Source organism: Bos javanicus, chromosome 15, assembly GCF_032452875.1.
Source record: "Bos javanicus breed banteng chromosome 15, ARS-OSU_banteng_1.0, whole genome shotgun sequence".
Classification (NCBI taxonomy): domain Eukaryota; kingdom Metazoa; phylum Chordata; class Mammalia; order Artiodactyla; family Bovidae; genus Bos; species Bos javanicus.
The window spans coordinates 45,741,847-45,766,834 of record NC_083882.1 but is presented as its reverse complement, the minus strand read 5'-3'; the positions used below and the strand labels follow the sequence as shown (position 1 = coordinate 45,766,834).

General features: G+C 39.2%; 2 protein-coding genes and 1 long non-coding RNA gene across 4 annotated transcripts in view; 2 read left to right on the top strand and 1 right to left on the bottom strand.

Annotated features, from left to right (window-relative positions):
* Positions 1–5,047: 5,047 nt before the first annotated feature.
* RBMXL2 (RBMX like 2) lies at positions 5,048–7,695 on the top strand. Its single transcript, XM_061380527.1, has one exon. The coding sequence runs from the start codon at positions 6,250–6,252 to the stop codon at positions 7,438–7,440; it is 1,191 nt and encodes a 396-aa protein (XP_061236511.1). The 5' UTR covers positions 5,048–6,249; the 3' UTR covers positions 7,441–7,695.
* Positions 7,696–8,507: 812 nt separating this feature from the next.
* Positions 8,508–11,677, bottom strand: LOC133226692 (uncharacterized). Its single transcript, XR_009729615.1, has 2 exons — positions 11,515–11,677; positions 8,508–8,678 (listed from the first exon to the last, which is right to left on the bottom strand). It is a non-coding gene; the product is annotated as an uncharacterized LOC133226692 (long non-coding RNA).
* The window catches only part of SYT9 (synaptotagmin 9), a 387,121-nt gene continuing 370,804 nt past the window's right edge, over positions 8,672–24,988 (top strand). The window contains exons 1-2 of one of the 2 annotated variants that reach the window (XM_061380521.1): positions 8,672–10,185; positions 11,181–11,289. The gene's annotated coding sequence lies outside the window, so the exon portion shown is untranslated. The remainder of the gene's footprint in view (positions 10,186–11,180; positions 11,290–24,988) is intronic. The other variant, XM_061380522.1, reaches the window with a different exon arrangement.

The following is a 24,988-nucleotide window of genomic DNA, read 5'->3' as shown; positions in this document are numbered from 1 at the left end:
TCCCCAACAGTATATACCTATACAAACATTTCCATTTTATTATGGAACTCTTCTAGGCACTATCTTCCCCCTCGCATGCTTCTCTGACCTTACCCAAGACATCACTGATACTTCAGGCTTTGGAGATCAGCCCTGGGATTTCTTTGGAAGGAATGCTGCTAAAGCTGAACTCCAGTACTTTGGCCACCTCATGCGAAGAGTTGACTCATTGGAAAAGACTGATGCTGGGAGGGATTGGGGGCAGGAGGAAAAGGGGATGACAGAGGATGAGATGGCTGGATGGCATCACTGACTCGATGGACGTGAGTCTCAGTGAACTCCGGGAGTTGGTGATGGACAGGGAGGCGTGCTGTGATTCATGGGGTTGCAAAGAGTCGGACACGACTGAGTGACTGATCTGATCCGATAGTTTTTATTTACAGATTTTTTAGTTGTAGTTAAATACATGTTACATGACGCTTACCATCTTAATCATTTTTAAATGTACAGTCAGTAGTGTTAAGTATATTCATACTGTTCTGCAACAAACCCCTAGATATGTTTCTCAGGCAGAACTGAAATTCTATACCAATTAAACAATAGCTCCTTATTTCTCATTCCCTCCAGCCTCTGGCAACCACTTCTCCACTTTGTTTCTATGAACTTGACCATGCTAGGATACCTTTATAAGTGGAATCATCATACAGTATTTTTCTTTTTTGTGACTGGCTTATTTTTCTTAGCATAATGTCCTCCAGGTTCATGCATATTGTAGCAGGTGTCTTCATTTTCTTCTTAGTTTGAATAATATTACACTGCACATATATACTACATTTTGTTTATCCATCTATCAATGGACACTTGAGTTGTTTCCACCATTTGGCACTGTGAATAATGTTGCTATGAACATGGGTATAAAATATCTGAGATTCTGCTTTCATTCTTTTTTATGCATACCTCAAATTAGATTGCTAGATCATATGTTAACTTTATTTTTAATTTTTTGAAAAGCTACCACACTGTTTCCCATAGTGGGATGCACCATTTTACATTCCCACCACTAGTGCACAAGTGTTCTAATTTTTCCACATCCTCCCCATTATTTGTTTTTTTGTTTGTTTTTTTGATAGTAACCATATTAATGCATGCAAGGTGGTAAGATTATTTTATGTCCTTCAGTCATAAGGACAATTTCAATTAATGTCCAAGAGCAAGCTAGTAACTGCCCCTCAAATGGAAATTTTCTAGTCCAAAGTCCCAGGAGGCATTACTGTGGGGTGTTCACAGGCTTTTGCTATAAGCCACAGTTTACCCTCCACATCAGTCTATGGTACAGAGAACTCACTTATACCAGCACACAAGGTTTTATTCTATACTGTGTGGGCAATCTTAAAACTTCTTAAGGAAGAGAAAAAATATGAAATGAAAAAATGGTGCAAATATTTTAAAATCTGATGAAAACCACAGATTCAAGAAATTTACTGAAACCTAGAAACAAGAAAACTACACCAAGGTTCACAGTAATCAAGTGTCTCAAACAAGTGAGAAAGAAATATTTTAAAGCAGCTAAAGAAATAAGATATATAGAGAGGAAGAAATATAAAGATGATAGAATATTTCTTGTTGAAAAAAAAATGCATGAGATACAATTGAGCAACATATTTAAAGTACTCAAAGAAAAAAACCTGTTGCTTAGAAGTTTATACCTAATAAAAACATCTTTCAAAAACAGAAGTGGGTGGGGGAAAGAGCTTTTCAGACATTGTTGTTCAGTTGCTCATCTGTGTCCAACTCTTTTTGACCCTATAGACGGCAGCACGCCAAGCTTCCTTGTCCTTCCCTGTCTCCTGGAGTTTGCTCAAACTCATGTCCATTGAGTCAATGATGAGATTCAACTGTTTCATCCTGTCGCCCCCATATATAAAGCTAAAATAATTCATCAACAGTAGATTCACACTACAAGAAATGTTTCAGAAAAAAAAAAAAAAGCATTTTTTAACTGAAGTATAGTTAATTTACAGTGCTGTGTTAGTGTCAGGTGTACAGCAAGGTGATAAACACATATTCTTTTTCAGATTCTTTCCCATTATAAGTTAGTACCAGATACTGAATATGGTTCCCTGACTGTACAGTAGGTCCTTGTTATCTATCTAAGGTATTTTATATATAGTAGTATGTATATATTAATCCCAAATTCCAAATGTATCCCTACTCTACTCCTTCCCCTTTGATAACCATATATTTTCTATGTAAATAAGTTCACCTGTATAATTTTTTAGATTTCACATAGATAACATGATATTTGTATTCCTCTGATTGACTTCACTTAGTATTATAATCCCTAGGTTCATTTGTGTTGTTGCAAATGGCATTTCATTCTTTTTATGACGGAGTAGTATTCCATTATATATATATATTCATCTGTTGATGGACATTTAGACTGCCTTCATGTCTTGGCTATTGTAAATAGTGCTGCTGTGAATATCGGGGTCCATGTATCTTTTTGAATTAGAGTTTTCTCTGGATATATGCCCAGGAATGGGATGGCTGGATCATACGGTAATTCTGTTTTTTGTTTAGTAAGGAACCTCTATACTGTTCTCTGTAGTGGCTGCACCAACTTACATTCCCACCAACAGGGTAGGAGGGTTCCCTTTTCTTCACACCCTCTCCAGCATTTATTATTTGTAGAATTTTTGAAGATGGCTATTTATCTGAGGTGAGGTGGGACCTCATGATAGTTTTTATTTGCATTTCTCTAATAATTAGTGATGCTGAACATCTTTTCATGTGCCTGTTTGGACATCTGTATTTCTTCTTTGGACAAATGTCTTTTTAGGTCTTCTGTATATGTGTGTGTGTGTGTGTGTGTGTGTGTGTGTGTGTGTGTATAGCTATAGCTATTAAGCTGTATGAATTATTTGTATATTTTGGAAAGTATTCTCTTATTGTCACATCACTTGGGCTCAGGCAATCTTGTTTACTCCCATTTAGCATATCTGACTGATACTTCTTGAAGGGCAATTTATAGTACTAGGTAGGGGAAACATTCCTCAGTCAGATATAATTTCCACCCACATAATCCATTCAGATAAAAGAGAGAGAGACCCAATCACTTGATGTAAAGCCTGTTTAAAAATTCCATTTCTCATCCAAACCTCCTCTTAAATTCTATCAACCCTGAATTTCTATATTCTCTCAATCCAATTGCAGCTCCAGTTATGGATCACCAGTGGGTTTTGATACTTGACAAGGAGCTTGAGGTTCTCTAGTGAAGGAGTCCCAGATAGACCCTTGGGACCACTGACGTTTTAAAATGTCCAAAGGACCTAGGTAGTTTGTATGAAGGTGAGAGCAGTGCATAAATAGTTAAGTGAATGGTTCTGGATGTATTGTGGGATCAGGGACTGATTATATGCGGAAAGGGCATTGTTGGGAGAAAAACAGGAATCACTCCCCAGCAAGCCCCTATGTCAGTCAACAGAAAAATGGAAAAAATCAAATCAGTATAGTCATACAGTGACTAAAAAAATCTAACGGAAGTACAGACAACTACTGGTGTGTGCCATACATGGATGAATCTCAAAAATATACTGAGTGCCATAAGCCAGACACAGATGAGTTCATTCTGTTTTTATTCCCTTTATGTAAAGTCTAAAAATAATCAAAACTAAATTATCATTGATATATCAGGAAACTGGTTATCTCTGAGAGGAACATATTGTTTTGAAAGGCAGGAGGGAACCATTAGGGGTGAACAACCATTATGGAGACCAATATATTATAAATCTTGATATACATCATCCATGTTTACATGGATGTACACATGTATAAAATTAATCAAGCATTAAATTTAATATTTTATAAGTAAACTTGTAAATTTTGTGTTTATAAGTTAGAACTCAATAAAAACATTAAATGTAATCATTCTTAGAATAGAAATAGAAGACATAACTTCTTTCATATTATTAGAGAAAAAAGAAAGGAATGAAATGAAATCGTGATAACAAGAGAGGGCAAGAAGGATGGAACAAAGAGGCAAGAAAGAAGTGGTTAAGAGACAACACACAATAAGCTGGCAGAAAAAAAAATTTGAAAAATATTGAGCTACATTAAGTATCAGACAAAACAAATTAAGATAAAAGATATGAATAATGAGGATCATTACATAATGAAGTCATTCACCAGAAACACATAGCAATTCTCAATCTTTATGTATTCAAGAATATAACTTTAAATTACATGAGGCAAAGTAGACACAAACATAAAGAAAAATTAACAAATCCACAATTATGGGATTTTAAAACAATTCTCAGTGATTGACAACACTATCAAATAAAAAGTAAATTAGAATAGGAAAGACTTGAACATCACTATACAAGGAAAGAACTGGATCTTAATATTTAGAGAATATACTTTCCTCTCAAGAATATTAGACACACACAGGCACTCATGCAAGTTTCAGCCAACACCAATGTATGAATATCATATAGAACATGTTAAAAATAACACCAAAAATATCCATATGTTTGTAAATTTTAAAAACATATTCTTTGTAATTCATGAGTCAAGAAATAGAATGAGAAAATGCTTTAGGAACTGAACAACAATGAAAATACCATGTATCACAGCTCAGGGAATGCTGCTAGCTAACTAGTAGTAGAGAATAAAATTTAAACTTAGATACAACAGTTACAAGAAACTTTTTTTTTTAAATTCTTAATGCACTAAGTACCTTATCTAAAAATCCAGAATGAAAATAATACAGATCGCAAATCCAAAGAATATGGAAAGAAGGTGAAAAAGACAATAGCAGCAAATAAAATCAAAAGAGAGGATGAGTAAAGAAAAAGGCTAGTTCTTTCAAAAGATAAATTTCTGGCAACAGTGATCACATAAAAGAAAGCAAAACAGGACATGGCTATTGAAAAAATAAATTTTCAAGATGAACAAAAATGGTAACTTTAGAAAAAAGTATATCTTACAAAAACTAAGTCAAGAAGAAAATTTTAAAAATCTAACTAGACTGAAAATCTAAGAGAAATTTGGGCAAAAATCTCCTCAGCTAGGTATGGGAGAGAAAATTATTGGCTAAGACACTTTATGCTTAGAAATGTAAAATTTCTAAGTACGAACAAACAAAATTCATTAATATATTTAAAAATGAATACCTCCCAAACAGGTAAGTTTACTTCAGAAATATATTAATAGTGAATATACTAAAATTATATATTAATATTAAATAAAAAATTGTTACTGTAAACTGATGTGATGCATTTAAACTTTCACTTCCATTCATGCATGCTAAAAAAAAATCACAAAACCTTAGAAGAGCCCGTATTAAAATCAGAAACATCATAAAAATGCCTTTTACTACCCTTTTCAAGATTAAATGCTATTGCAGTAAACAAATGTAGCATTATTCCCACACACAGTCAATATAGTAAAAAAAAAAAAACAAAAACGTGGTTTTAGACCATTTACTCTCAGGTAAAGAGAGTTCACTAATTTACTCTTCACACTTCTTCCATTCAGAGGATATCATAAGGAACAAATTTGAATTGTGTAATTCGTTTGAATGAACCCAGAATGTTTTATTTTCCTGACGTGTGCCTCTTCTCTCAAGATTAAGAGGTGAAGCCTTTAGTGTTCTATGCTTGCTTAGGTACTACTTTGATAGGTGTCTACGTGCTTTCACATTTGTCTTCACTTTGTCCCTGAGGTGACTTTCTGGTCAATACTTATCTGAAAGGACAGTTTCAATACTACGCAACTACGAGTCCTTTGAAGGCTGAAAAACGGAAGAAAATGGAGAAGGGAAAGATGGTGCATCCAAAGAATGACTCCCTCTCTTTCCTATTCTACCAGGGAACCTTCCACTTACCAAGTTCTCTCTTCCCCCTTGGCAATGCAAAACATCTTATTCTTAATACATTTTATGTACAAAATTCAAGGATAGATTAATCAGCCGAAGTTTAACGACTGGAATAAAAGTTACAAAACCGTCAGTCTTCCTCGACGGGGAACTACGGCCCTGGCACTACCAACCAATCACAACCAGCTAGAGCCGAGAAGGCTGAGGGAACCAGATCAGAGAGGCACAAACCGGAGCGTTCCGCCTGCGCAGCGAGGGGCGAGACTGCAGTTCCGGGGTTTCGCGACGACGCGGCGCCCGACCAGTAGGAGCCGCCCTCGACCAGCGGGCTCAGAAGGCACGACGACTGCTCGCCTTCGCCACACCGCCACTGACCGACCACCCGACCGGCAGACATGGTGGAAGCGGATCGCCCGGGGAAGCTCTTCATTGGAGGACTCAACCTCGAAACTGACGAGAAATCCCTCGAGGCTACGTTTGGCAAGTATGGCCGCATTTCCGAGGTGCTGTTGATGAAAGATCGAGAAACCAACAAGTCCAGGGGCTTCGCGTTCATCACCTTCGAAAGTCCGGCAGACGCGAAGGCCGCCGTGAGAGACATGAACGGCAAGTCCCTGGATGGTAAGGCCATCAAGGTGGCCCAGGCCACCAAACCGGCTTTCGAGAGCGGCCGGCGGGGCCCACCCCTGTCCCGCAGCCGGGGCCGCTCGAGGGGCCTGCGCGGGGCCCGCGGCGGCGGTCCGCGGCGCCCCCCGTCCCGCGGAGGGCCTGCGGATGATGGCGGCTACGCGGGCGACTTCGACCTGCGGCCCTCCCGGGCCCCGCTACCCATGAAGCGCGGGCCGCCACCACCGCGGAGGGCCGGCCCGCCCCCCAAGAGGGCCGCGCCGTCGGGCCCTGCGCGCAGCGGCGGCGGTGGTGGAATGCGCGGGCGGGCTCCGGCCGCGCGAGGTCGAGACGGCTATGAGGGCCCGCCGCGCCGAGATCCGCCGCCCCCGCGCCGGGATCCCTACCTGGGTTCCCGGGAGGGGGGCTACTCTCCCCGAGATGGCTACTCCAGCCGCGACTACTCGAGCGCCCGCGACGCCCGGGATTTTGCCCCCTCGCCCAGAGAGTATACCTACCGCGACTACGGCCACTCCAGCGCCCGGGATGAGTGTCCATCGAGAGGCTACGGCGACCGAGACGGCTACGGGGGGCGCGACCGCGACTACGCGGATCACCCTAGCGGAGGCTCCTACCGAGATCCCTTCGAGAGCTACGGGGACCCGCGCAGCGCCGCCCCCGCGCGTGGGCCCCCTCCATCTTATGGTGGCGGCGGCGGCCGCTATGAGGAGTACCGCGGCTGCTCGCCCGACGCCTATGGCGGCGGCCGCGACGGTTATGCTGGGGGCCGGAGCGAGCGCTACTCGGGGGGCCGCGACCGGGTAGGCAGAGCGGATCGCGGGCTGCCGCAGTCCGTGGAGAGGGGGTGTCCGCCCCCGCGCGAGTCTTACAGCCGGTCGGGCCGCAAGGTCCCCCGAGGCGGAGGCCGCCTGGGGAGCCGCTCGGAGAGAGGAGGAGGAGGAGGCCGGAGCAGATACTAAGACCAGCAGACCTTGGGACCAAAACCATGTTTCAAAGAAGTTCCAGAGAAGAAGAGCCTGTTCTGTGGTAACTACCCAAGGACTAGTGCAAGGAAGAATTGTTTTTCACTTTTTAAAAGTTTCCTGTTAACTTCTCCATGATTATTTTTGTGTGTGTGCATTTGAGAGGAAAAGTTTAAACTCGTTTTGATTTCGTTCTGGAATTGTTAACGTTTCTTTCAACAAGCTCATTTAAAAGCATACGATTTGAACCTGCTTACTAGTCGTCTTATGTTTCCAAGTAGAAATTCTCCTAAAGGCTTTCTTCCTTCTAAATTTTCCTGATAAATGAGGCCGAAAGTTCTAAGATCTTTTACAAAGAAAATTTTACAAATTTTCCTAAGATGGAAAATTGGACCATTCTTTACATTCAACCCAACTAGATTGGAGCGTGGGGGTGGGGGTGGGGTTGAGTGGGAGCGACTGGTGTGTGCTGCTCCTGAGATTTCAAGGTGTCTTTCAAACTAAATCTGTGTTAACCTGTATTAAAAAGCAAACAACTGACAGCAACAACAGAAACTGCTTAGATCAGTATATATAAAGAAAGAAAGTTCTGTTCACAAGTAAGTCTTAAAAAAAAAAATTGCTGGGCATATTTTGCCTTTTTTTCATACTTTGAAATCTGCAGAATTTCCTATTCTCTTGCTCCCCAAAATACCATTCTTGTGTTGAAGTAGGATGGAATACTATATTAAAGATTTGGCCAGCCAACCACAAAGCTGCAAACCACCCCTCTTAAAATCAATACCATTCATTTTCACCACCAAATTATTAAGAAACAAATAGAAAATATACCGTTGGTGGATTTGGAAATCCAAATGGCTTCTATTCCTAACTGCGAGCTACTTGCCCTTTGGCTCTAGGAAGTTGGAGAATTGGGCTTCTCCCTACTAGGGGTGGAAGAATCAAAAGTAAGCATCATTAGAGCTCAGAAACTCAGAGAGCCCCTGAGAGCTTGGCATTTCAACATCTGAGGAACTCAGTCTAGTATGAGACACTTGGGTCTTCCTGTCCACAAAAGGCAAGGATATGAGTTGAGTGGTCCATACATTTTTGGTGGGGAGAAGGGCTTGAACACAGATTTTAGAGGCTTTCTCCAAAGTGGCTCACGAATGATATGAGAGTCTCCTTTGTTTTGCCTCAAGTGCAGGGTAAGAAACATTTGTTCCATTCAGCTCCTGTGGAATTTCTCTGTTTATCTGAAAGAAAGGTAATTGTACAGTCAAATGTCTGTAATGACCAAATGAAGAATCAGGTCAAAACATTAGGAGCCACGTTCAGTGTAATAATTGCTGGAGAAACAGATGAACACATGAACAACAACAAAAGTACTTACAGAGATCTGAATATAACATACATGATTCTAAAAGCATGATTTTTTGATTAAATAATAAAGTGAGTGAGTTAAAGGAAAGGCTGTGGTAGTGGCCCAGAAGATCAAAGGCAACTAATAGCTCAATAAAAAAAGATCCAGGAATTAATCTGGCAAAAATGTGTAAGACCTTTATGGAAAAAATGTTAATCTTTATTTAAGGACATAAAAGAAGTCTAAATAAATGGAGATTTATGCTATATCATGGTTGGGAAGACTTTATCATAACTGTTCTCAACCTTGCCGAATTAATTTGGAAAATCAATACAACTTCAAGTGAAATTACAACATGATTTTTTTCCCCACACAGCCCCTCCCCTCCTTCCCAGTATTTGTGTTGATCAGCGATGGAATACTAAATAAAAGGTTTGGCCAATCATCCACAAAACTGAAAAAAAAATGTAGCTCCCATTTACTACCAACAAATTATTAAGAAACAGATTTTTTAAAAAAACACTAATGGGAGACTAAACTAATCCTGAAACTTACATGGTTGAATAAAGAGAAAGGCAAAACAAGCAAAACAATTCTGAAAAAAAAATTAGAACTTACTCTATCAGATACCAAGACTTAATGGAAAGTTCTAGTAATTTAAGCTGTGTGACATCTTTGGACAAATATAAGACAGATCAGTAGACCAAAATAGCCTAGAACAGGCCAAGCTGTATGTGAAAATATATGATAGCTCTAAAAGTTGGTGAAAGGATGGACTTTTTAAAAATGGCTCTCTTTGCAAAAAGATAAAGTAAGGTTCTCTTAACAGCATACACAAAAATATACTGTAGATGGTTTGAAGATATAAATGTGATATGAAGAGGAAAAAACACTTGAAGAAATATGTCACACTGAGGTAGAGAGTTTCTTTAAGATAAAAAGCACAAACCTAGAAGGAAAATGTTGATACAGTTTTCCACATTAATATTTTTTGTAATAGTCACTGATAAAGTGAAATATTAAACCATAGATTGGAAGAATTGATTTGTGTTGAAATAATTTGGAAAAGAGTACTTAGAAAATGGAAAAAAAAAAGTGGGCAAAAGAACTTAACCTTTCTGATAGATGTGTAAATTGACACAATCACTTTGGAAATGATTTTGGCAATGCCTAGTACAGTTGGAGAATACATATCTACGACCCAGAAAATCTGCTTCAAGGAGAGGACCTAGAGAAATTTGCACATGTACACAAGGAGATATGTACAGGATTGGTTTTTACAACCCTTGAATGTTAAAAAGGTAGAAAGCCTACTGGAGAGGATCAACTGAGAGTTATTCTTACACTGAAGTTCAATGTAGAAGCTAATGTGAATCAACCAGATCCACAAGAATCAACAGGTAAATATCAAAATATTTGTTGGGTGAAAAAGGCAAATTGCATAAATACAGGTACAGTAAAAAGAACAAGAGATTGGAGTGATGACATAAAAATGATACTTAGTGTGAGGAGGAAAGGATGGGATGAGGACTGAGCTTTAGGTGAATTGTAGTGTTTTATCTCTAAAAAGAGATGGATTTTAAGCAAAAATGGCAATGTTATCTTAATTTCTATAGTCTATGCATTGGCATCTCATTGTATAATTTCAAAATGCTTTATAATACAAATATTAGTATGAAAAGGAGAGCTTAGTAAGCACCAGAATATAATGACTACTTAAAAAAAAGTTAGCTAATGAATATTATTCTGAAACTGTCTTACTTGACAGTGGTCCTCTCTCCCAGCTTTGTTCTTTCTGTGTGGGTGATACCTTACTCTTTTTGATTCAATTTGTAGAACCTTCCTATACTAGACTGAGTTCATGGCCAGCTCATGGTAAATACAGGGTGGAACTTTTATAGCTAACCAAAACTTAGATGAAAATGCAGTTTTCCCTTTGATACTCTTTAAAGTATAATAGCAGTGAAAACCTTTTTTCTAGTTAACAGAATAGTTACTTCTAAAGAGCAATGTTACGTCTATTGAAACTGCTAATAAATAGCTTTTTAAAAAGTGAGATGCAAACATTAGGAAATAAAGACTTAGCCAGAATTTAAATGAGCTCAAGAGATCATAGATTACAAAGGCTGTGGGTTTCTCATGTATGTATATAATGTAACAGACACAATATTTCCTCAGTGGAAATTAATGTATTAAGACTATCTTTGTAGGAAAGTAAGCAAGAGAGCTAGTCAATTAAGATCTTGTTCATATCTCTTTCATGAGAGAGGGAGAGATGGGGGGAGCACATGAGTGCAGATCAGCTGTTTGGCAAGACTGATTCACTGGGTATAATTTAAGGAATGTGCATCTCATAACCAAAACTTTTATGTTCTCTGTCTTGAACTTGTCTCAGCCTGTTTCTGAGACCACCTTCTTCATATTCCTTCTGTCCAAAATGGTTCCAGAGGCATCCAAACTGTCCATGTGACAACCGACAGTATTGCTGAATATTTCCCTATCAGGTGAGGCCCGAACTCTTCCATCTCTAATTGCAACCTGAATCCTGGGATTTTAAAGCTCTGGAGGGATACTTGTTTCCTGTAGATAAATAGCTCCCCTTTACCACTTGCCTCAGGACAGGTAAGATGGAGAATTTTCTGGATGTAGTTTTGCAACCTGGGACCTCTCTAACATTCTCAACCTTAAGTTTATGTGAGGTCCATGCTGCCTCCCTTTTTAGCCTTTACCTTAAATATGTGATTATCCTCTTTGTACAGAGAAGTTTCCTCTTGGGGGATGGTTAAACTCTGTTTTCCTCTTTGGATCATTTCTCAAACTCAGCAAGTAGACTGTTGCTTTTGCTGTGTACACATGAAATCCAGTGGTGGTGGAAATCCTTTCAGAACCTCTGTGTTCTGTTTGCATTGATGTTATTTATGAAGTAATTTATCTCATAATGTAGCACATCTGAGAACTCTTTAAAGATGATTATGAGTCCAGATATTTTGTGGGTGACATTGAACATGAGTATCAAGTACAAAAGTAAATTAAAGGAGGTACAGAGCAATGATGACCATGTGGAATGTATTCCACCATCATATTTACAAACTCAAGAAGAATGAAGAAACTGAGGATGTGTTATAAGTTTTGGGGGAAGAAATTAGGAAAAAATAGTATAGCTTCCCCATAATGTTTGGAGGCTCCTTATTACAGTAGAAGCGTACATTCTGGTCACAGTATGAGTCCTCATTCTGTTATTTGACTTGGGCAATTACCTTCTATAAATTTGACCTTTGGTCTTCTTCATATGCCAGTGCCGATAATCATAGAGTTTAAAATAAGGCATGTAAGCACACAGCATGGTGCCTGAAATGATTGGGGTTCATTAAGTGGTAGTGCCACAGCATGCTACACATAGCAATAGCAGTTTATCCTTGCCATTGACTAATAAAGCTGCTTATGTATTAGAAGTCTTCAGGAAAGTTCAACTGGAGAGTTTTACTGTATTCACTCAACTTGAAATCTTAAAGATGTACTTGAGTCTTTATGCCCCAGTTTATATCCTGCTGCCTCTGCCTTCTTAACTTCTTGACAGCTAAGGTGACCAAGAACCTGCATCACCAGGCACAGTGTCCCATTCCTAACCAGTTTGGAGTGAGGCAGATACATGTTATTGTCAAGATGATTCCTTCAGGGAAGGGAGTCAGGAAGGGGAGGAAGATGAAATGGGTGAACAGGATTAAGAGGAACAAGCCTCCAGTTCTAAAATATTCTAAAATAATGTAACATGCATCATGAGGTATACAGTCAAGAATATCATACTAATGTTATATTGGGACACACTGATCTTGCTAAGTCGCTTCAGCGTGTCCGACTCTGACCCTATGGACTGTAACCTGCCAGGCTCCTCTGTCCATGGGATTCTCCAGGCAAGAATACTGGAGTGGGTAGCTATTTCCTTTTCCAGGGGATCTTTGTGACCCAGGGATCGAACTTGTGTCTCCTGCATGGCAGGCACATTTTTTGTCTGAGCCACCAGGGCAGCCCAAATCACTATGTAGTACCCCTGAAACTAGTGGCTCAGACGGAAAAGAATATCCCTGCTGTGCGGGAGACCCAGGTTGAATCCCTGGGTCAAGAAGATGCCCTGGAGAAGGAAATGGCAACCCACTCCAGAATTCCTGCCTGGAGAATTCCATGGACAGGAGCCTGGTAGCCTACAGCCCATGGGGTCGCAAAGAGACAAACATGACTGAGTGATTGAAACTAACATTGTACATCAAAATATTTCAGTTTTTAAAAAGAGAGGTTAAAGACCTTGAATTCCTTCAAATCCAGTAGGGTTTAGAATTATTACTTTCTGGCATAATTGACTTGGATTTTACCTCATAAATGAAGTAGCTAGTACAGTGCTAGCTCTTGTCGCTCATTGCTCATGGTTGGGATTTGAAGCAGTTGGGATCTTGATAATAAAATGTTATCAGCCTTGACCCCTGCTGGAGATTTTTGGCCCACCCAACTGCAAACGACTAGAGAAAGCAGAGACAGTAGAATATAAATAAAGACTGCAGAGGTGTTACTGTGACTAGCACCAGGTCTTAAGATATTACAGGGCTGGGGTGAAAGTCTTGGAACTGAAGCTGTATGACAGCAAACTAATGGCAGGATGTGCTACGTCAGTGTTTATGATTGGGGACTGTTAGCTCTTTTCTAACATTGTAACTGTAGAGGCAGCTGTTGTCCAAGCTGTGTAGCTGATCAGGACTAAGTGCCTTAACCAGTTTTCATTGAACTTTTCATAAGGCTAGTTTTTTGTGGGAGGCCACTCTGCTAGGGATTTTGGACAAGATCATTCTTATGGTTTAGCTAAGAAATGAAAACACTGTGGTGAACAAAAGTAGATTATTATTAACCCTCAAAGAGATTTAATGTTCAAATGGGAAGATACACCTTGGTTAAAAAATGTAAAATTTTCCCAGCACCACTTATTAAAGAGACTATCTTTGCCCTATTGTATATTCTTGCCTCCTTTGTCAAAGATAAGGTGCCCATAGGTGTGTGAGTTTATCTCTGCGGTTTCTGTCTTGTTTCATTGGTCTATATTTCCATCTTTGTGCCTGTACCATACTGTCTTGATGACTCCAGCTTTGTAGTACAGTCTGAAGTAGGAAGATTGATTCCTCCAGCTCCATTCTTCTTTCTCAAGATTATTTTGGCTGTTTGGGGTCTTTTGTGTTTGCATACAAATTAAGAAATTTTGTTCTGGGTCTGTGAAAAATGCTATTTGTAATTTGATAGGTATTACATTGAATATGTAGATTGCATTTGGCAGTATAGTCGTTTTCATAATGATTCTTCCAACCCAGGAATATGGAATATCTATCTGTTTATGTTGTCTTTGACTTCTTTCATCAGTGTCTTATACTTTACTGTATACAGCTCTTTTTTCTCCTTAGGTAGGTTTATTCCTAGGTATTGTCACAATAGTAAATGGTATTGATTTCTTCATTTCTGTTTCTGATTTTTCATTGTTAGTGCATAGGAATTCAAGTGATTTCTGTATATTTACATTGTATCCTGTGACCTTATTAAATTCACTGATTAGCTCTAGTAATTTTCTGATAGTATCTTTAGGGTTTTCTATGTATAGTAGCATGTTATCTGCAAATAGTGAGAATTTTATTTCTTCTTTTCCAATCTGGATCAGTTTAATTTCTTTTTCTTCTCTGACTGTCTTAACTAGGACTTCCAAAACTATGTTGAATAATGGTGAGATTGGGTACCCTTGTTTTGTTCCTTATCTTTGAGGGACTGCTTTCAGTTTTTCACCATTGAGATTAGTGTTTGCTGTGGATTTGTTGTATATGACCTTTATTATGTTGAGGTAGGTTCCTTTTCTGCCCATTTTTGAAGAGTTTTTACTGGACAGGTGGTGTGTAAAAGAATGAAATTAGAATGCTTCCTGACACTGTACACAAAGATAAACTGAAAATGGATTAGGGACCTAAATGAAAGACCAGAAACAATAAAACTCTTAGAGAAAAACATAGAACACTGTATGACATAAATCACAGCAAGACCTTCTATGACCCACCTTGTAGAGTAATGGAAATAAAAAGTAAGCAAGTGGGACCTAATTAAATTTAAAAGCTTTTGGATAGCAAAGGAAGCTATAAACAAGGTGAAAAGACAGCCCTCAAAATGGGAGAAAATAATAGCAAATGAAACAACTGACAAAGGATTAATTTCCAAAATATACAAGGAGCTCATAAAACTCAATATGGGAAAAAGAAAACAGCCCAATCAAAAGTAGGCAAAAGACCTAAACAGACATTTCTCCAAAGAAGATATACGAATGTCTAATAAGCACAGGAAAAATATTCAGCATTGCTCATTATTAGAGAAATGCAGATCAAAACTATAATGAGATATCACCTCACATCAATTAGAATGGCCGTCATCAAAAATCCATAAGCAATAAATGCTGGAGAGAGTGTGGAGAAAAGGGAATTCTTTTACACTGTTGGTGGGAATGTAAACTGATGCAGCAGCTATGGAAGGCAGTATGGAGATTCCTCAAAAAACTGGAAGTAGAACTAACATATGACCCACCAGTCCCACTACCTGCCATATATCCTGAGGAAACCAAAATTGAAAAAGGTACATGTACCCAAATGTTCGTTGCAGCACTGTTTACAATAGCTAGGACATGGAAGCAACCTAGATGTCCACCATCAGATGAATGGCTAAAGTAACTGTGGTACATATATAGAATGGAGTATTACTCAGCTATAAAAAGGAACTTGTTTGAGTCAGTTCTAATGAGGTGGATGAACCTGGAGCCTATTATACAGAGTGAAGTAGGTCAGAAAGAGAAAAATACTGTATATTAACACACATATGTGGAATCTAGAAAGATGATACTGATGAACCTATTTACAGGGCAGCAATGGAGACAGAGAACAGACTTATGGACAAGGGCTGGGTGGAAGAAGAGGGTGGGATGGATAGGGTAACATGAAAGCATATACACTACCATGTATAAAATAGATAACCAATGGAAATGTGCTGTATTATTCAGGGAACTCAAACGGGGGCTCTGTAACAACCTAGAGGGGGTAGGAAGGGGAGGGAGGTTGAAAAGGAAGGGGACACATGTATACCTATAGCTGACTCGTTGATTATGGCAGAAGCTGTGAAGTAATTTTCCTTCAACTAAGTTTGGAAAAAAATGTAAAATTTTAACTGCAATAAGTATTATGAAAGAACTGTATAATGCTACTAGATGCAGTATTTAATAAAGTTCAGTGTAGTATGGGACATCAGAGAATACACCCTTAAAGAAGTGATGATTGAATTAAGATGTGACAGATGAGTAAGAACTAAATTGCTTTGAAAATTAAGCGAGACAATATATTAAAGCATGTAGCAGGTAGTAAGCTCTTAGTAAATAGAGGCTGTGGTTTTCTTATTGCTATTCTTTTTTAAATTGAAGTACAGTTGATTTGCAATGTTGTGTTCATTTCTGCTATACAGCAAAGTGATTCAATTACATATGTACCCATTCTTTTTTTTTTCTTTTCTTTCTTTCTTTCTTTTTTTAATTTTATTTTTAAACTTTACAAATTGTATTAGTTTTGCCAAATATCAAAATGAATCCGCCACAGGTATACATGTGTTCCCCATCCTGAACCCTCCTCCCTCCTCCCTCCCCATACCATCCCTCTGGGTCGTCCCGGTGCACTAGCCCCAAGCATCCAGTATCGTGCATCAAACCTGGACTGGCAACTCGTTTCATACATGATATTATACATGTTTCAATGCCATTCTCCCAAATCTTCCCACCCTCTCCCTCTGCAACAGAGTCCATAAGACTGTTCTATACATCAGTGTCTCTTTTGCTGTCTCGTACACAGGGTTATTGTTAGCATCTTTCTAAATTCCACCATTCTTTTTCATACTCTTTTCCATTGTGCTTTAATCACAGGACATTGAATATGGTTCCCTGTCCTTTACAGTTTGACCTTGTTTATCCATTCAGTTTGCATCTGCTAATTTGTTTTCATCTGCTAATTCCAAACTCCCCCTCCACCTCTTCACCGCCTACCCTCACCCTTGGCAACCACCAGTCTGTTCCCTATGTCTGTGAGTCTTTTTCTCTTTGGTAGACAAGTTCATTTGTGAGATAGCTTAGATTCCACATGTAAATGATATCATATGATATTTGTCTTTTTCTTTCTGACTTACTTCACTTAGTATGATAATCTCTAGGTTCATCCATGTTGCTGCCGAAGGCATTATTTTATTCTTTTTTATGGCTGAGTAATATTCCATTGTATGTATGTAGCACATCTTTATCCATTCATCTCTTAGTGGACACTTAGGTTTTTCTGTACCTTGGCTATTGTGAATAGTACTGCTTTGAACATAGGTGTGCATGTATTTATTTTTTGAATTATAGTTCTGTCCAGAAATATGCCCAGGAATAGGATCATAGGGTACCTCTAGTTTTTTGAGGAACCTCCATACCATTTCCCATAGTGGCTATACCAATTTACTTTCCCACCTGCAGTGTAGCAGGGTTCTCTTTTCTTCAGATTCTTCCCAGCATTTTCTATTTGTAGACTTTTTAATGATGGCTATTCTGACTGGTGTGAGGTGGTACTCATTCTAATTTTGATTTGTATTTTGCTAATAATTATATTGCTATTTTTTGACATCAGGGTAGTTTTGCTGAAGTTTAAGCTGTACAGATGAGTGAAGGTACACAGATGAATCACTGATACACTAACTTAAGAAGGCATGCATATCTTAAGGTTGATTAATAGCGGAGCAGAAATGAGGAATACCAAGATGTGAATCACAAATAAGAAAGATAGGAAATTATGAGATAAGTTTGAACTCAAACACATAAGAAAAAAAAATTAACAAGTAAAATGTAGAAACTGGGAGATGGACATAGATTGTCTGGATTAATACCCTGAAGTGAACTGCATATGCCCTGATTGTTGTTTAGTTGCTCACTGGTGTCCAACTCTTTGCACCCTCATGGACTATAGCCTGCTAGAGTCCATGTGTGCATGGAATTGTCCAGTCAAGAATACTGGAGTGGGTTGCCATTTCCTTCTCCATGGGGATCTTCTCTACACAGGATCAAATCCACGTCTGCTGCCCTGGCAGGCAGATTCTTTTCCTTTGAGCCACCAGGGAAGCCCCCTTTAAAATCCCAGAATCACCTTCAACAAAGAAAGTCACTCTTATTAAAAGTGTCAAGACTAGTTAAATATGAGATGAACCAGATGCTATCTTTATCCCTAAGGCATTCACAGTCTAATATGGTTAACAGGATGTCCTGAATCAAACTACCTAGACTGCAAAAGAGAGAAGTGCTATGAGATGGACATAGGCAATGTGCTAAGAGAACAAATAAATTCTGATTCAGTTCAGTTCACTTCAGTTGCTCAGTCGTGTCTGACTCTTTGTGACCCCATGGACTGCAGCATGCCAGGCCACCCTGTCCATCACCAACTCCCAGAGTTTACTCAAACTCATGTCCGTTGAGTTGGTGATGCCATCCAACCATCTTGTCCTCTGTCGTCTCCTCCTCCTCCTGCCCCCAATCTCTCCCAGCATCATGGTCTTTTCAAATGAGTCAGTTCTTTGCATCAGATGGCCAAAGTATTGGAGTTTCAGCTTCCGCATCAGTCTTCCAATGAATATTCAGGACTGATTTCCTTTAGGATGGACTGGTTGGATCTCCTTGCAGTCCAAGGGACTCTCAAGAATCTTCTCCAACGCTACAGTTCAAAAGCATCAATTCTTTAGCACTCAGCTTTCTTTATAGTCCAACTCTCATGTCCGTACATGACTACTGGAAAAATCATAGCTTTGACTAGATGGACCTTTGTTGGTAATGTCTCTGCTTTTCAATATGCTGTCTAGGTTGGTCATAACTTTTCTTCCAGGGAGCAAGCATCTTTTAATTTCATGGCTGCAGTCAGCATCCGCAGTGTTTTTGGAGCCCAAAAAAGTAGTCTGTCACTGTTTACACTGTTTCCTTTTCTATTTGCATGAAGTGATGGGACCAGATGCCATGATCTTAGTTTTCTGAATGTTGAGCTTTAAACCAACTTTTTCACTCTCCTCTTTCACTTTCATCAAGAGGCTCTTTAGTTGTTCTTGGCTTTCTGCCATAAGATGATGTCGTCTGCATACCTGAGGTTATTGGTACATCTCCCAGCAATCTAGATTCCAGCCTGTGCTTCATCCAGCTCAGTGCTTCTCACAATGTACTCTGTATAGAAGTTAAATAAGCAGGGTGACAATATACAGCCTTGACGTACTCCTTTCCTGATTTGGAACCAGTCTGTTGTTCCAAGTCCAGTTCTAACTATTGCTTCCTGTCATGCATACAGATTTCTGAAGAGGCAGGTCAGGCGGTCTGGTATTCCCGTCTCTTGAAGAATTTTCCAGTTTGTTACGGTCCATATAGTCAAAGGCTTTGGCATAGTCAATAAAGCAGAAATAGATGTTTTTCTGAAACTCTCTGGCTTTTTTGAGGATCCAGTGGATTTGGCAATTTGAGCTCTGGTTCCTCTGCCTTTTTAAAACCAGCTTGAACATCTGGAAGTTCATGGTTCACGTACTGTTGAAGTGTGGCTTGGAGAATTTTGAGCATTTACTAGCATGTGAGATGAGTGCAATTGTACGGTAGTTTGAGCATTCTTTGGCATTGCCTTTCTTTGGGATTGGAATGAAAACTGACCTTTTCCAGTCCTGTGGCCACTGCTGAGTTTTCCAAATTTCCCTGGTTTATTGAGTGCAGCACTTTGACAGCATCATCTTTTAGATTGGAAATAGCTCAACTGGAATTCCATCACGTCCACTAGCTTTGTTCGTAGTGATGCTTCCTAAGGCCCACTTGACTTCACATTCCAGGATGTCTGGCTCTAGGTGAGTGATCACACCATTGTGGTTATCTGGGTCATGAAGATCTTGTTTGTATAATTCTTCTGTGTATTCTTGCCACCTCTTCTTAATATCTTCTGCTTCTGTTACGTCCATACCATTTCTGTCCTTTATTGTGCCCATCTTTACATAAAATGTTCCCTTGGTATCTCTGTTGTTCTTGAAGAGGTCTCTAGTCTTTCCCATTCTACTGTTTATTTCTTTGCATTGATCACTGAGGACAGCTTTCTTATCTCTCCTTGTTATTTTTTGGAACTCTGCATTCAAATGAGAATATCTTTCCTTTTCTCCTTTGCCTTTAGCTTCCCTTCTTTCTTCATCTATTTGTAAGGCCTCCTCAGACAACCATTTTGCGTTTTTTCATTTCTTTTCCTCGAGTATGGTCTTGATCCCTGCCTCCTGTACAATGTCATGAACCTCCGTCCATAGTTTTTCAGTCACTCTGTCTATCAGATGTAATCCCTTGAATCTATTTGTCACTTCCACTGTATAATCGTAAGGGATTTGATTTACAACATACCTGAATGATGTAATGGTTTTCCCTACTTTCTTCAATTTAAGTCTGAATTTGGCAATAAGGAGTTTATGGTCTGTGCCAGAATCAGCTGCAGGTCGTCTTTTTGCTGACTGTATAGAAGTTCTCCATCTTTAGCTGCATAGAATATAATCAATCTAATTTAGGTATTGACCATCTGGTGATGTCCATGTGTAGAGTCTTCTCTTGTGTTGTTGGAAGAGGGTGTTTGCTATGACCAGTGCGTTGTCTTGGCAAAACTCTGTTAGCCTTTGCTCTGCTTCATTCTGTACTCCAAGGCTAAATTTGCCTGTTACTCCAGGAATTTCTTGACTTCCTGCTTTTGCATTCCAGTCCCCTGTAATGAAAAGGACATCTTTTTTGGGTGTTAATTCTAGAAGGTCTTGTAGGTCTTCATAGAACTGTTCTGCTTCTAAAGCATTACTGGTCAGTGCATAGACTTGGATTATTGTGATACTGAATGGTTTGCCTTGGAAACGAACAGAGATCATTCTGTCATTTTTGAGATTGCATCCAAGTACTGAATTTCGGACTCTTTTGTTGACTGTGATGGCTACTTCGTTTCTTGTAAAGGATTCTTGCCTGCAGTAGTAGATATAATGGTCATCTGAGTTAAATTCACTGTTTCCAGTCCATTTTAGTTCACTAATTCCTAAAATGTTGACATTCACTCTTGCCATCTCCTGTTTGACCACCTTCAATTTGCCTTGATTCATGGACCTAAGATTCCAGGTTCCTATGCAGTATTGCTATTCACAGCATTGGACTTTACTTCCATCACTGTCACATCCACGGGATGTTGTTTTTGCTTTGGCTCTGTCTCTTCACTCTTTCTGTAGTTATTTCTCCAATAATCTCCAGTAGCATACTGGGCACCTACCGACCTGGGGAATTCATCTTTCAGTGTCCTATCTTTTTGCCTTTTCATACTGTTCATGGGGTTCTCAAGGCAAGAATACTGAAGAATTCTGATTAGAGGAAGTCTTTCCAGAGGAGATGAATTTCAAAGTTTTCCTTGAAACAAAAAAGGTCTTCTTTAGCATATATATGTTACCCACTTTAAACAGGGCTAGGTCCATTTGTTTTCTATTAGTGAATTTTAGAATTTTCCTCCTCTTTGATTTTCTCCATCTCTGCTAATTTACATGAGGCTTACTCTATTGCCAGTTGGCAGCCACTGAAACTTCTAAAGACAGGAGTAGTGATCTGAGCCGCTCTTACTATTATATCCATGGCATCTGAAAGATGGATTATAGATAAAGGTCAGAAGCAGGATGCTATCCTGTACATGATTTTATATACTTAGAATTGCCCTAGTGGGCAATTAAGAAGGAGAAAAGGATTTTCCTAGGGCAAAGTGTTTTCTGACTCTGAACACAGGTTAACCCATAAAGACAGTCCTCTAGGTGGCACCAGAAGCTTAAGGATTGTGGCCTCATGTTTCCTTCCTTGTAGCTGCCTGAAGCTCCAGGGCCAATGACTTTAGGGCTAGGTGATGTCTTTTCTTCTGGATAAGATGAAAGTAAAATAGAGGCAATTGAAAATCTTTATCTAATCAGATTATGAGGATTATATATAGTTGGAAAGACCAGAAGTATATACAAGTATACAGATTTGTAGGAACAAATGCATAATTCAGTAAGTGATACTGATTCAGTTGGCTAAGGACTTTTGGGAAAAAAATTTATGTATACTATTATTATACTCCAGTAATTCCCTGGTGGCTTAGACAGTAAAGTGTCTGCCTACAATGCGGGAGACCTGGGTTCAATCCCTGGGTTGGGAAGATCTCCTGGAGAAGGAAATGGCAACCTACTCCAGTATTCCTGCCTGGAAGATCCCGTGGATGGAGAAGCCTGGTAGGCTACAGTCCATGGGGTCACAAAGAGTCAGACATGACTGAGCGACTTGACTTTACTATTATACTCCAAAATAAGTTCCAGGTGAATTAACTCCTTTTTTTCTTTAGGTAAATTTTTTCTTAAAATTTTTAAAATTGTGATAAAATACACATAAAGTTTACCATCTTGACCATTTTCAAGTGTACAGTTAAGTGGTATTAAGTGCATTCACACAGATGTGTTGCCATCATTATCATCCACAGACCTTTCTTCATCTTGTTAAATGGTGGATTAACTTTTTCAGTATAAAAAATAGAAACTTCAAAAAGCTTAGGAAAAATATGTGTGTTTTTATAGCATCTTGGGGAGAATTTTTTTTTCGGCCCCAAAGCAGAGGTATCAAAAGTTAATATATTTATTCATTTGATTGCATAAAGATGAACACTTTCCATTTAAATAAATAACTTTATTGGTTTATCATATATATTCATACATACGTATATTCCTTCTGTTGGCAGAGTTCAGTAAGTAAGACTGTTTCCTTGCTGGTTGTCAGCCAGAGGCTGCTCTCAGTTCCGTGAGGCCACCTGCGGTTCCTTTCCACATGACCTTCTCACCCTCTTAAACATGGCAGCTTCTTTCTTCAAAACTTGAAAAAGAGTCCCTAGGTCTGCTAATGCAGACTATTACATAACAACAAAACATTAGTCTTATATAACATCTATGTAGAATCTCTGTACATCGATATAGGTCCATGTATATAGGTATATATACACACACATCTCCATGTAATCATGGAGACCCCATATTCCAATCCATAATCATGGACTTCCATCTCATCACCTTTGCCTTATCAGTTCAGTTCAGTCACTCAGTAGTGTCTAACTCTTTGTGGCCCCACATGCCAGGTCTCCCTGTCCATCACCAACTTCCGGAGTTCACTCAGACTCACGTCCATTGAGTCAGTGATGCCATCCAACCATCTCATCCTCTGTTGTCCCCTTCTCCTCCTGCCCTCAATCTTTCCCAGCATCAGGGTCTTTTCAAATGAGTCAGCTCTCCGCATCAGGTAGCCAAAGTATTGGAGTTTCAGCTTCAACATCAGTCCCTCCAGTGAACACCCGGGACTGATTTCCTTTAGGATGGATCGGTTGGATCTCCTTGCAGTCCAAGGGACTCTCAAGAGTCTTCTCCAACACCACAGTTCAAAAGCATCAATTCTTCGGTGCTCAGTCTTTATAGTCGAACTCTCACATCCATACATGACCACTGGAAAAACCATAGCCTTGACTAGATGGACCTTTGTTGGCAAAGTAATGTCTCTGCTTTTGAATATGCTGTCTTGGTTTGTCATAACTTTGCTTCCCAGGAGCAAGTGTCTTTTAATTTCATGGCTGCAATCACCATCTGCAGCGATTTTGGAGCCCAGAAAAACCTTGCCTTATAATGTAACATAATACAGGGAGTACCCCTACCATGTATGTTTATCAGATGGAGAAAACATGCAATATGAGTTTTAAGAAGATACAAAAAAAATTGGATGAGAATAGGAATTTTGTGGGGCTTTGCTAAATAATATATTGACTACAATTGTATTTTATTCTTAAATTTAAAGTCTAAATTCTTCTTGGAAATTATTGCTGAATAGAAAGTATACAGACTTTTAAGAGGTTTTATGTACTTAGGATAATATCAGAATATTGGTAGAGATTATCAATCATTTAGTTTGTTTAGCTTAATATTGTTCAAAAATAAAGGATTGACCAAGGTTAAGATAATTTTGATCTATATAATCTCTAAATTTCCTTTCTGACTCTAATGATAGTAACAGAAATAACTCATATTTTTGAATGATTCCTCTGAGTAAGCATTGAGATAGATAATTCACCTCATTTAGTCTTCACAGTGGGGCTTCCCTGGTATCTTAGCTGATACAGAATTCACCTGCAATGCAGCAGACCCCGGTTTGATTCCTGGGTCGGGAAGATCTCCTGGAGAAGGGACAGGCTACCCACTGCAGTACTCTTGGGCTTCCCTGATGGCTTAGATGGTAAAGAATCTGCCTGCAATGTGGGAGACCTGAGTTCCATCCCTGGGTTGGGAAGATTACCCTGGAGAAGGGAAAAGCTACCCACTCCACTACTCTTGCCTGGAGAATCCCTATGGACAGAGGAGCTTAGTGTGTTGCAGTCCATCGGGTCACAACGAGTTGGACAGAGCGAGTAAGCAGAGCACAACAGCACAGTCTTTACAGTGACCCTATGAATTAGATGCCTTTTTGATACCCATATTGCAGATGAGAAAAGTACTGAGTACCTAGAGAAGGTAAGTAATTTGTCTAAGGTTACAGAGATAGAAATTTAGTATCGTAGTAATTTTATCCAATTAAGTGGCCTCTAGAAGCCCAAAGTTATACTGCCTAAAAAAAATCACCTGTGCCAGTCTGGCAATGCATAAGAGCCAGATCTCCATGATGTCAATCCAAGTGACTCAATTTAAAAAAAAAATGCTAAATGAGGACTATTCTTCCCCTATTTAATAACCATGTTTCAGAACTACAGGAAATGCTTATTGAGAAATAATATTAAAAATTATGTAGATTACTTAACAAAGATGAAGCTCTACACAATCCCTAGTATCTTTTCATAACTCACACTTCATCTTTGGAAAAGATAGAAGGATAACAGAGAGAGACATATTGGGGGCTCTTGTGGTATTCTGGCTTCTGCCTGTTTTTGATTACTTTTATCATTAACTTCTTTACAATTAGCATTTTACCCCTCAATCACATTCAGTCTTGGTTCTGAATTAAGAAATCTCACAATAAATCTTGAATTGTAATTGGTTATGTATGTTTTTAAAAAATCCTATAGTGAC